At 41.0% G+C, this 13870-nt stretch overlaps 1 protein-coding gene across 1 annotated transcript in view; it reads right to left on the reverse strand.

The window, feature by feature from the left end:
- Positions 1–1283: 1283 nt before the first annotated feature.
- Positions 1284–13870, reverse strand: part of RXFP2 (relaxin family peptide receptor 2) — a 54572-nt gene continuing 41985 nt past the window's right edge. Inside the window, exons 12-16 of the mRNA XM_081547292.1 lie at positions 13322–13393; positions 10706–10935; positions 9230–9640; positions 6086–6304; positions 1284–2530 (exon numbers count right to left, since the gene is read on the reverse strand). Of these exons, the coding sequence (XP_081403418.1) occupies positions 2271–2530; positions 6086–6304; positions 9230–9640; positions 10706–10935; positions 13322–13393 (1192 nt within the window). The 3' untranslated portion in view covers positions 1284–2270. The remainder of the gene's footprint in view (positions 2531–6085; positions 6305–9229; positions 9641–10705; positions 10936–13321; positions 13394–13870) is intronic.

Here is a 13870-nt window from a genome sequence, read left to right on the forward strand (position 1 = left end):
GGGTATGGGCTAGTTTAATCAGATATAAAGCAAGAATAAAACAAGGTGATATAATAAAGCCAGGCTATGTCTAGCACAAATAAAGGTGATGATTTTCTGATGGTTTCTGATGGTTTTCTGTTTATATAGCAGTACAGAATAAGATTGTAAATCACTAAGCTATTAGAACTCAATTTTATACTATCTGTTGGCATGCTGCTGACCAATATGCATCAATAACTTCCATTTTTCTGACATATGCTGCTAGTTTCCCTGGTCCATCTGCCCTTGTGCTTCTCATGCCCAAAGCTCAACAGCAAGAGTGCAGACATTCACAAACACAGTTCCCAGAGCCTTGTTTCCTGGCCCATGCCTGATACCTTTCAAGAATGGGAAATTGGGAGATACACATTTATGCTAAGATTGAAATACCCAAGGCTCAGCGTCTATTCCTTATTTATGCTTCTGATGTTGGGAAATGTATTAGGAAATAAATCATATGATGTTCAAGGACTGGAAAGGACATTTAATAAAATAGGCACATGGGGAAGTGACTAATCATAGTGAGGAGACAAGAGGAGGAAAATTTGAAACTGTAAGAAAAAAGGGCAGCTTAGTCGATGGGTAGGGAAATTATTTCTAGAATAAATGTGGAAAGATTTCACTGATGTAAGAAATATCTCACGTGATCAAAATAAGGGAACTCATGTGAAGGTTTTAGTCAATATTAGATAATAACAGTACGTTACCAAAACAGCTGTGATGCATCAATTCTGAGATTCCTTTCATCTTGGATGCTACTAGATAAATATGCAGTAGGAGATAGTCTGAGGTTCTCACCTGCTTACATTTCATCTCGTTAAGGGAACTCCAAAGGAAGTGAAAAATAAAGAAATTAAGTTACTGCTTCGTGGTTTGGAAAAAGGGGGAAGATAAAAAAAAATGTAAGAAGTGTCTTGTTAACTGAGGTTTTGTGTTTGTTCCTGAGTTATATTCTCTACCACCAGAAAATAATGGTTAATAGTCATAAGCCCTATCGGTGGTCTTTGCTGGTCTTCCCTGGTGGCTCAGCAGAAAAGAATTTGCCTGCCAGTGCAGAAGACATAGGAGACACAAATTTGATCCCTGGGTCCAGAAGATCCCCTGGAGGAGAGCACGGCAACCCACTCCAGTATTCTTGCCAGGAAAATCTCATGGACAGAGGAGCCTGGCAGGCTACAGTCCATAGTGTCATACATGACTGAAGCTACTGAGCACATGAATGTGGTCTTTGTTGAACTGAACTGAAAATAATACACAGACAATTGCAAAATAGAATTTTATTTACCTGATTCTTTTTTCACATATAATCTTTCAGTATAAAAACATGTCCAGGACTTCACAAGTGCTTTTCATGTTCCAAAAATAAGAACAAACTTACTAGCTTTTTTGTTAAAAACAATGGGAATTTATCTGAGTCCAGTATTCTTAAATCCCCCTTAACACTTATCTGTGTGTTCTGTGAAGGCAGAACTTGCCAGCAATAGGGATGATGCTCTAGAGAAATTATATTTTAAAACATATGGACATGTGGTTTTTGGCAGTTGTAATGCCCAATTTTCCTCTGTGGCATGGGCAACCTTAAGAAAAATATTTTGAGAGTGCAGCTCTTCTGATATCACATACAAGCCAAAAAGGTGAATGGTACCAGGTGAATAGTCAGTGCGCCCCTCTGGTCATATATTAGACTTCGAACCTTGAGCAAAGTTCTGCTTTCAAAGCTGCCGCTCCACTGGCCTCCTTAGGGAGAACTTGAGATGAGTGGACATCTCAGAAGTCCTTTTGCTATCACTTCAGCAGGATGCTGATGGTTTCATTTGACGTTGAAAAAGCAAGGAAAGAGATTTAGGCTTAATGCGATTATGGCCACGCTAGAATTAGATGTCATGAATGTTTTTATTTAATGGATGGCAGAACTCAATTTAAGAGCAGACCGTGCTGGGCCAACGGGTGGGCATCCACTGGTAGGTTGGCCGTGCTGCCGAGATAGAGATCCGCTGCCCATCAGCCTGCTATTTATGGGTCCATTAGTGCATTGCAGGCATGTCGGAGTGAGGAGACCCTCAGGTCCAGTCCTCAGCTGATAAACACCATGGCTGCCATAGGAATGTCATGCCTGACATCCTCCTATTATGCTCCCAGTGCAGTCAAATTTCGCTCTCAGTAAAGACGAAAAGCGTTGCAGGCGTCATCTTCCAAACGCTGTGCTTTTTCAGGTAGTCCGTTTGAAGTCCAGTGCTCCAAAACCATGACTAGGAAACTGGTTTCACTATATTGTCCTCGAGGTTTATTTTGTTCAAAGCCCCAGGTTTAAGTGCAGAGGAGTCATCCACCCACACGATGGAAGTAGACACACTTTTTTTTTTAGTTTTGAAAATCGATTTTCTCCGATGTTTGTGCAGCAGCTGTTTCAACTTGTCCTTGAAAAAGCTGGTTGTGAGAGTGTAGAGGATTGGGTTCAAGGCACTGTTTACCGGAAGGAAAAAAATGACGACCCAGGAGGTGATTGTGCCTGGAGAAGAAAACGAAATGTGAAAGAAAGGTGAGGATTTGACACACACGCAACGCATTACACGCTGTAGTTAATGCTGGTTTTGAGAGGGCTACCTGCGCCATCTATGTCTTCTCTCACCTTACGGAAAATCTCTTTGCCAGAAGAGCATAGGAGCTACGGATTCAAGGTCCTACATGAACTTTTCTGAGCTTCAGTAACTACTCTGTAGTTTGTTGTGAATCAATATGGGAGGAAACACTGTGTGAAAACACTTTATAAACTATAAATTGATATGTACTTTTCTAGTTTTTACTGCCTTTCCTTATAGGAAAATGAGCAATTAATTGGACATTGTCCAGGAATCTTCTGGTTTAGAGTCACATCTGACCTTGGTCTAAATTTCAGTCCTGAAGATCTTCCTGCCCCACACTATTACATTCAGAATGGAGTCAGAAGATCTGAGGAGCAAAAAAGAATGTATCTCCAAACTCAGTGAATTCCTTCTGTGTGAAGCCTTTCAAAGGCTAATAGAATATAAGGGAAATGTTTCACAAAAAGGGAGGAGATATTTTGGATGACAGAGCGTTTTCTGGATTCAGTTGTCCCTTGATATCCACGGTGGGACAGATACCAAAATCAGCAGATTCTTAAGTCCCTTATAAAAAATAGCATAGTATTTGCATATAACTTATGCACATCCTCCCATATGCTTTAAATCATCTCTATATTACTTATAATACCTAATACAATGTACTTGCATGTAAAGAGTTATAAATACAATGTAAATACTATGCAAATATTTGCTAGCCCAAGGCAAATTCAAGTTTTGTTCTTTGGAAATTTCTGGAAAATTTTCCCCCAATACTTTCGGTGTGCGGTTGGTTGAATCCATGGATTTGGAATGCAGAGGTACGATGGGCTGACTGTACATCATTTACTTGGTTAGGATGAAATGTGTTTCCCTCCTCAAATAGAGCCTGATCCTAGGCTTGCACACTTCTTAGCTCTGAGACTGTGGGCAAATCGACTAAGCTCCCCAGATCTCAACTGCCTTATCTGTGAAAGGGGCTGATGATAACTTACATGACTGATGTCCGGGAGCTGGGCCGGCTCTGCGGACGTCCCTTTTCAGCACTAAGCCCTGTGGTTCTCCAGACCCACCACACTCTGCCGCCTCCTCCCCTATCTTCAAAGTCAGAGAACTGTCATCTCGGGGGAGGAGCTGGTCGGTCAGACCAGCATCCTTCTTTCCCCTTTCCCCTTCCTTTGTGACCACAACCCCTTGTTTCCTCATCCCACAGTTTTCTTATCCTTCACACACTGTTGCTTGCTCTTCACTTAGTCCCGCTCTTCCCCTACATCCTTTCTGTTCTTCTTCTGGTTTGCTTTCCATCTCTTCTCTGACTACTTATCTGCCCCTTCCTCCTTCCCTTTGACCTCTCCCTTCTCCTTTTTCTATGTTTGCCTCTCCTCTTTTCATCCCGTCTTCTCTTTCTTTTCCTTATTTCTTTTTAACTGGAAAGAATATGAAAGAAAAACATTTGTATTTAGCATATCTTAGATTGATTCAATGAAGTTTTATATTACTATATATTACTTGTCCTTAATTTTTAAAAAAATCAAATACAAACAGTATGTGATGGAAGAAAAACAGGTTTTTTTTGTCTATTGAGTCCTTAAAGGAGGCTGTGATCAGGGATGAGATGTCCCGTTAGTCTCAGGGTCACTCGGTGATGTAAGGTTAGCAGGTGAGTCCTGAGATGGGAGGGCTGAAGCCGGCTTACCTTTGTGGCTGAGCCCAGGAACTAACGGCCACCTGCCATGGTGGAGAAGACCCCACAGTTCTTGGAGGGTGGGGATGGGGTGGGTTTAGGTCCATGAATGTAGCAGTTTGTACAACACCATGGGAAGTTGGGCAAGGAAGGAGAGGCTTAGTCAAGTGTGGTAAAGACTTCTCTCCTAGTTCCACTGCGGTGTTCAAGACAAACCTCAAACTGCTGAACTATAAATGTAGAGAAAGACTAATGTGTGGCCCAATAATGTTTCATGGTAATTTCTTCCTGATCTGGTTCCCTATCATGGTCTGAAATGTCGTAGACTTTCTCCAAGAATGATGATTACTACCCCTGTTATCAGGTTTCCCTGGTGGCTCAGTGGTAAAGAACCTGCCTGCAAAGCAGGAGATGCAGCTTCCCTGTGCTGGGAAGCTCCCCTGGAGAAGGAAAAGGCAACCCACTCCAGTATTCTTGTCTGGGAAATCCCATGGAGAGAGGATCCTGGCAGGCTACTTACCCTACCATAGGGTCCCCAAAGACTCAGATACTGCTGCTGCTGCTACTTAGTGACTAACCAACTACCACAACCCCTACTATCAGAAAACCTTGTCGTGAGACTAAACTGATGGGTTAAAGGGATGTGGGTGTTGTGTGGCATTTGTGAGACATCTGACAAGGCAGAGGGACATAAATAGTTGCAGGAGTTTGTTACTTAAAGAGTCTGCCTGCAATGCAGGAGACCTGGATTTGATTCCTGGGTCAGGAAGATCCCCTGGAGAAGGAAATGGCAACCCCCTCCAGTATTCTTGCTGGAGAATCCCATGGACAGAAGAGCCTGGGAGGCTATAGTCTATGGGGTCGCAAGAGTTAGACATGACAGTGACTAAGCACACACACACACATTTGTTACTTAGCCATCCACAGGGCCCAGTGTGACAACCACACGGCCAGGGCCATGAAACAGACTAGTGGTTCTTAACCAGGGGGGTGCGCCTCAGAACCACAGGGGGATCTTTTCTAAAATACCCATATCTAGGCCTTGGTCCCTATAGACTGAATTCAGAGGCCCAGTCTGGAACCTGGGCATAAATATTTTGTTCTGTTTTATGTACCCTTGGTGAAGCACCACTATCTAGCTCAGGTGGAAGTGACACACTAAGATTTAGTTTTTCTCTATCTCCTGTGTTTTTATTATTCTAGTCAGGGTTACACCATTACCCAATTCCTATCGTAAAATACTGACTATGAAACACTGAGGAGGGCTTCCCTGATGGCTCAGTGCTAAAGAGTCCGCCTGCCAGTGCAGGAGACATGGGTTCGATTTCTGGTCTGGAAAGATCCCACATGTTGCAGAGCAGCTAGGTCCATGCACCAAAACTATTGAGCCTGTGCTCTGGAGCCCACGAACTGCAACTACTGAGCCCACATGCCCTAGAGCCAGTGCTCTGCAACAAGAGAAGCCACTGCAATGAGAAGCCCGTGCACAACTAGACAGTAACCCCCCACTTGCCACAACTAGAGAAAAGCCCACACAGCAAGGAAGGCCCAGAACAGTAAAAATAAATAAAATTATATATATATATATATATATATATATATATATACACACACATATATATATATTTATTTTATATATATATATATATATATATATATATATATATACACTGAGGAAATCGTAACTCAAGCTGTACGTATTTGTGGAGAATTTGCTACACGTAAGACCCTGTATTCTGGCCTCGTCAAACAGAGAACGAAAGAAGACACAACGTGCTTGGGAATCATAGAAGGGACTGACCTGGTATTTCCACCCGGGAGAGGGAAAGAATTTTAATTACAAATACAGGAATCCAGCAGATGGCGACAGAGAACACTATAAAAAAGAAACGGTTTGCAACCGCCACCTCTCTTCCCATGTGACTGCTCACTTCTGAAGTCTGCAGGGCAGTTTTTTGAATGGAACAGAACATGACAGTATAGGAAAACACAATGATGAGGAAAGCCAGCAAATTCACACCTGTAGGGAAAAGCACACCTCTTAACATCTCGGGTGTATAAATCAACAGTAGAAATATTGTATTCTTAGATGTTTGATATGGTGCCTTTTCCAAGAACCATTCTTTGTATTAGCCGGGTGGTAATCAGCTAAAACCCCGAACCCATGGCTATAAACTGGAATAAAAGCATTGGGTTCACCAGAGCAAAAAGATATTTCAAATACACAAGCACATTACCAAGAATTATAGACTTTGAAATTCAGATCTAGGTATATCATGAGGTGATCTGTAGCTTTTTTAAAGCAGGAAAAAGGCTATTTAATTTTTTAGCTCTCTGCAAATTCAAACCTTAAGGAATTACTGTAATCACATGTACATATCAAAAAATCAATATGCCCTATTCCTCTATCTTATAAATATGATTAAGATAACCTTGGGATATCAAGAAGATACTAGCATCAGAAACATTATTTCTCATGTTTATTGGTCTTAAATAAAAATAATACTTAGGACAAAAAATACATCTTTATTTTCTTTCAGATTGCCCATAGTAATATAAACCGAAATTCAGAACTTTTTAGACTGTTTTAGAAAAAAGAAGAGTAAGAGAAAAACTAAAAATTCAACTATATGAATTACTGCTTTAGAGTCACTTATCCCATAATAGTGACTTTTGGTCACTTTTTTATATCCTTGCTACCATAAAAATCCTGAGTGCTCATCTTATTTCTTATAGTGAGTGTAAAATATCCATATAATTTCAAAGTTGCTTTAAAATGTCCATCTGAGTAGATTGTATATAAGACTAGTAAAGTCTAGGGAAAACTAATATAAATTCATGGTGTTTCATTGTTTTTATCCAAAACATTTCCCATGGAATCTCACTACAAAGCCATACAATTGGATTTCACAAAATTGGTTGATCTTAGGCCTACTGTCAGAAAGTTAAGAATAAAAAAAAAATGACTGTTAAAGATGTTTCTCTGGTACAAATCCTGAAAACAGACCTATAGAAACGTTCAGAAGTGTATGTTCTGGAAACACCATAGGAATGTGAGATGTTAACAATGTGGAATCTGGGTGAGGTATGTCTAGAATACAGGAAACTGTACTGTCTTTGCGACTTTTCTCTAAATCTAAACATATTCTAAAATTCAAAAATTATTTAAAAACTATATATTCTTATTTTTAAGCAAAAATATGGGCCTTTAAGACTCCATATCTCACAAATAAGCTGTGTAAATGCAGATGATATTTATGTGTGTGTGTGTATGTGTGTGTGTGTGTACACGTGTGCTAAACCCTGTTAACCACCCCCACACCTCCACCACAAGATCCAGCCACACAAACTTCTTTTGCCCTTTATCTGGGCCTGTTCCCTGGCTGTGGGTCTCTAACTCCTGCAACACAATGTCTGCCTTCACTCGGCCAGTGTATCCTCATGCTTTGGGGCTCAGTTTGGGCTAATTTTTACTGGGACGCCTTCCCTGGTCCTCAGATCTGGGGTTCCTAGGACATTCTGCACTCCTCCTTCCTGACTTCTGTCAGCCGGTGACACGAGGACGTGTTTACTTGTCTTCATCCTGCTTTCTGGCTGCAGGTCTGTGGGGACCAATCTATTTGATCTCCAGTACCCAAAATAGTGCCTGGCCTATAGTAGGTGCTCAATAAATCCTTTTTGAATCAATGAATATAAGGTAGTGTGTGTGTGTGTGTGTGTGTGTGTGTGTGTGTGTCTATGTGTGTGTCGGGGAGGGAAGTTTTCCATGAAGTGCACCTGTACTGGGAATGGCTTACAACACTGTAGACATGATATAGCCATGAAAAAACTACTAACAAATAGTATGTGAGGAGCATTATTAAAATGGTGCAAATAAAGTGTGTTTGTTTTTTTTTTTTCAGAGGGAGAAGGAATAGGACTAGAATAGCTGGGAATGGTGCTTAGGGCCATTTTGTGATGGGCTTTTAAGTGACTAATTTAAACTTGACCTTGGTTGTAGGGGGTTCCTGAAGGTCTCCAAGCAGAGGATACTCAGTCCTTTGGATACTCAGGTGTGAACAGATAAACAGGAGAGCAAAGACCCCAGAGGCCAAAATACCAGTAAGGACTAATGTAATAATTCAGGGTGAAGGTCATAAGGCTTTAAACAAAGGCGACAGCAGTAGGTAGAGACTGAAAGAAAGAGAAGTCAGAGGCATACTTTGAAGAAAAAACAGTTGATGAAAGAGAGGATGACAGAGCTTATTGCCTCCTTAGATGAGGGGACCAGACGCCAAGGGGGAACTGAATTGATGATACAGCCCTGGTTAAAGAGAGAACACGGAGATGGCCTTACTGTTAAGCAAGAGAGACACCTATTAGACAATATAAAACATTTTTTAATCTTTAAGGGCTAAACTTCTCATTCACTTGTAATAGAGAAGGTTGGGTTTTCTTTTGTAACAAATTAGGGAGAATTATGGAAATGGGAAAGCACTCTTCCGTTGCTGATTCTAGAGCTGCATTTATGAAAGGCAATAAACCCTTCTGGCATTTCCACTCAAATAATCTCCTGCTAGTGAATTTCAAGAATTTTGTTATTATTATTTATTTAGCTCATATCTAGACTGTGAAAAAATGAGTTCAAATAACTTGGAAGGGTCACAGGACATGGTAGTGAACTGGAATTCCTCCAGATCATTGTCACTATGTATGAACATAAAATCAAAGGGTCTCACAGATAATAAAAAAGATCATTTGGAGATCCTGACAGTATGTTTTTGTTTTCCATACTAAATCTCTTAATAAAAAATTTAATAAATATGCAGCAAGAACTTTTCTTTAAAAAAAGGAGACAGTCTTAACTATATTTGCTTACTTTCTGAAATGGACAAATATGGCTTTACTGAAATTTGTGGTATTTCTATCAAAATGACGTTTGTCCAGGAAATGAGAAATAAGTTACCTAGGAAAATTCCAAGAGAATACCCTTTGCTTCCAATATCTTCTGTTTGGTCATAATAAAGTGGAAAACATACTCCATTTTTTCCATAAAAGTTTCCAAAATAATCCTCCTTCCACAATGGAGTCACAGCTATTAAGAACCCCACAATCCAGATGCAGATGAGTATGGCCAGGGTCTGCCATTTTCCAGGACGAATGTTACTGAAGGGAAAGACAACGGCCAGGAACTTCTCCAGGGTCAAGTACGTGAGCAAGAGGACAGAGACCTCAGTGGACAGCATGGCCAGGAAGCCCAGGAGGCGGCACTGCAAGCTCTCCATCCACAGCAGCGCGTATTTCTGATACTGCCCACGGTACTTTAGATCACAAAGGCCAATGAAGAACAAATACACACCCATCAGGCAGTCCGCACCTGTTGAAGAATCATAGAATGTGTGTTGGTAGTTCCAGCATCTCTGTCGTCGTTTTCTGATTAGATCTGCTTCCTCTATACTGTACTAAATGAATTAACGTAAACACCCACAATAGTACTTAGGAGTCAACAGACTTCAAAAGGTGTACTATTTCTAAAGTACTACACTGCATCTTTATAATTTTGAAAAAGTGGTGGTAGAGAGATAATTACTCCAGTACTCTTGCCTAGAAAATCCCATGGATGGAGGAGCCTGGTAGGCTACAGTCCATGGGGTCGCTAAGAGTTGGACACGACTGAGCGACTTCACTTTCACTTTTCCCTTTCACGCACTGGAGAAGGAAATGGCAACCCACTCCAGTATTCTTGCCTGGAGAATCCCAGGGACGGGGGAGCCTGGTGGGCTGCCGTCTATGGGGTCGCACAGAGTCAGACACAACTGAAGTGACTTAGCAGCAGCAGCAGCAGCAGCAGAGAGATAATTAGGGTTGTGGGGAGCCTGGGCTTCCCAGGTGGTGCTAGTGGTAAAGAACCTGCCTGCCAATGCAGGAGACGTAAGAGACACAGGGTTTGATCCCTGGGTCAGGAATATTCCCTGGAGGAGGGTATGGAAATCCACTCCAGTATTCTTGCATTGAGAATCCTATGGACAGAGGAGGCTGATGGGCTACAGTCCAATAGGGTCATGTAGGGAATCTAGGTTTTAAACAGTAAAAAAATATAACTTACATATTTAATAAAGGGAGTAATTTTCTGGGCTTGAGAAACATGGATGTTACTGCAATTAAAGGTTAAACAAAGCATAATTTTGTAACCTACAACCTGTCCTATAATCCATCCCTTGACTCACTGACTCCCTGTTACTTCATTTCTAAGACATAAATCACTGCAGACTCATGAAATCCAGAACAGAGTAACCAAAGAGAACAATAGGACTTTCATACTTTAAAAAAATTTCCCAGAATATTTAATTCATATTAAATGTCATTCGCTGAAGGCTGATATAATCTAGAGCACAGCGCACTGAAGATACCCTTAATCCATTTACACAGGAAACATACTTACAGCAAAGGATTTTGATGGACGTAGCGTGAGTCGTGTTTTCAGCTTTAATGAAAGATCTCATGCCAATGACAAAAAGATTTCCAAAGCAGGTTATGAAAGCTATAACCCAGACAAATACTCTGAGGATATTGTTAGCCAAGAGGTCCTCAAATGAAGAAATGCCGTCAGTCAAGGGCATACATATTCGGACATGGGGAGCATAGGAGCAGTATCGAAAGTTTTTGAAATAACTAAAGTCAAAGGGAAAAAAGAGTCACTCGACAGCAATGACACAGAGATGACAGGTGCAGTCCTATTTGGGGCTGCAGCTGTGGTAGGTGTGTGGCTTCACTAGGCTTGGTTATTTTTGTTTAGTAGTGATTATGGAAGGATAGAGTTCTTCGTTCAGTATTACTTTACTCTAGGCAGTCTTCTTCCTTTAAAGGTGAAGAACCTAAAGAACACGGGGATCTGTGGCGAGGACGTGAGAATGGGATGTCTCCAGGGCTCTAATTTTCCCTGTCACGTTGGGTGGTTCTCTGGGATGTTATAAGAAGTTGATGGTCATTGTGAAACTGATCTTTAACAAACTTTCAGGGGATTGGTTTTGGGATGTTAGGAGTCTCGCTAAAAACATTCCTGTCTTGTACTTACTTTTGAGTCTATTCCCTTAAACTAGCCTTCTTTTCCCTGGTAGGGGCAGGAAGGGAGGGTCCATGAGACTTAGAAAATTCAGGCTCATGACAGCGAGTAGGAGAAGCAGCTACACAGATTCCTGGTCAGGGCCTGGAAGGACTTAAACCATTTCTAGAGGAAAATACAGGCTTGTCTGTGATTGGTGTATTTATGATCTAAGTTTGTGCAATCTTGAAGGGTTTAAACTGGGGAGGTCATTTGGATTTAAGGTCATTCTCCAAACCTGTTATGTTTAGGATTTTCTCCCATAAAACTCGTTCTATTTTTGTATCCATTTACCATCTCTTTCAGTTCCTTTCTCATCTAATCCTTTTTTTTAAATCTGTCCATTCAATTTTGCTAAACTAGCATGTTAAAGAAAGCTTTACTTTGCCCGGCTTCCAGGCCTCCTGTGATTGGACCTCTGGCTTCTCTAATCATTTCACCGCTTCCCGACCATGCTCACTCCACCCAGACACGTGGGCTTTCTTCTGATACTCAAACAAGCCGGTTCACCTTCTTCTCAGTGTGCTGCTTTTGCTTTTCCCTCTGCCTGCAAGAACCTCCTCTCAGAATTGCCCCCCTCCATTCAGGGCTGCTTGACTGTCACAGCTCTGAATTCTGGGTGAACCATCTACCTCCCCTTCCTTCATCCTTTGAACTCGCTATACTTTCCTTCCCAGCATTTCTTCATCATTTATTTGTTTCCTAGTTTACTTTCTGGCTCCTGAAGCTCCACAGAAGCTCCACCGGGCAGATTCTTCTCTCTCTCACTGATCCCTGTGTTCCCCCTGGCCTGAGGGAGGCACTAGACACATACGCTTGTTAGACAAGCAGAGGAATGGTTTAGTGCTGGCTGTGTCAGGCACCCCCACCCTCAAACAGCTTATAGTGGTCCAGCTTCTCTGCCCGCTGTGGCCAGGGCAGGTGGGCAGGTGGATGTATTTCAATAAATGATGGACAAGGAAGATGAAAGGAGAATCACTAGGTCACTTAGTAGGGAAGGAACCATGTTCACACACTTTGTGTTAATCGTTGGGTCCTTCTTGACCTCAACCGGAGGTTCACATTTAAAGCAGCTGCTTCTCCATGAAGTTCTACAAAGGTTGAATTTCTCTGTTCTAAGAAGACCTCACATTCTGCTCGCAACAAGGAAACACTAACCTCATTAAATATTTATCTACTGGAACCACAGAAGGAGAAGTTATGAAAACCATTTGGATGTACATCAAATACTTGTCTTTGGGTAATCAGTCCTGCTGCACAGACATAAACAAGATATTCTCCCCAAAGTGCACCTTCACACTAACCATTTCAGCCAATTGCTGCACCCAACTTGATATCTTACATCGAATCCTCCCTATTGTTGTGGATGACAATGGTTAATTTTTTAAATCAGAACATAAAGTTTACACAGTTGATAAAGAAATGATCATGTCATATACACATATATTAACACAACTTACACAGTGCACTTTAGCCAAATATATTAACGTGACTTATCAAAAACTACTATAAAGATGAATTACCTCCATTTTGCAGTGCACTCAGTAACAGAAACAACACCTGGAATTTATATAGCACCTTTCTTCCTAAGGGCTCAAATCTTAGAGTGGCCGACTGCTCACTCATGTGAGGTGAATTAATGTTTCCAGGTCTCTTGAGTACCATTAGCCAGTGACTTCATCTTGTGTAATATGTGGCATTCTGGTACCCTGATCTCTTATTGGGCCTCAATTGGATAAACAGCGTGTTTCCAGAGAGAAGTGTCATTCATGTCGGCACATCATAATATTGAACTCTATTTGAACAGGGACCAAAGGTGACAAAATTAAAAAGTTCTCAATAAAAAAGACTTTTTCTTGCATAAAAACACATTGCAGTGATACATTAGACAGTTTACGCTAGAGCATCTGTAACATTTCACCATATTTTCTTCTCTGTTCTTTCATACATACATACATGTAGGAAAGATTCTTCATGGGTTGAAACATCCGTGTGTTTATATTCGGAATCTCTATTCTTTCCAGGTCTCTGGAAAATAGGCACAATAGGTTTCATGATTTTAGGGTTTAACTTTTTAATCATTGTTTGCTTTGTCGATCTTAAAAAACATGCTTCAAAATCTTCTGTTATCAATTCAAATTAGGATGAAAATTTTACAATAAACCATCTTAGAAAATTGCCATTTCTATTTATGCCTCCCATAACTTGGAGTTGATTTTGTCACTTTCACATGCAGAACTACCTTCTAACAAAACACTTTCATTCATTTTTTTGATGTAAAAATGGCAGCTGTGATTTGTGTGACTGTGAAATTGGTTCTGTAGCTTGATCTCATAAACCAAACAATATGAGTTAGAGGGTTTCAGATAGGGGCTGATATTTTCAGCCTGAGAACATTACCAAAGTGAGTTTTGTAAGAACCCAGATTTAAATAGAGTCATTTCTTCCTGGCCTATGTGTCTTCAGGGTGGAAAACCACGAGAGTGGTAAGAGGAACTCTGATTC

The sequence above is a fragment of the Giraffa tippelskirchi genome, chromosome 12, assembly GCF_054371585.1.
Source record: "Giraffa tippelskirchi isolate mGirTip1 chromosome 12, T2T-mGirTip1v1.2.pri, whole genome shotgun sequence".
NCBI lineage: Eukaryota > Metazoa > Chordata > Mammalia > Artiodactyla > Giraffidae > Giraffa > Giraffa tippelskirchi.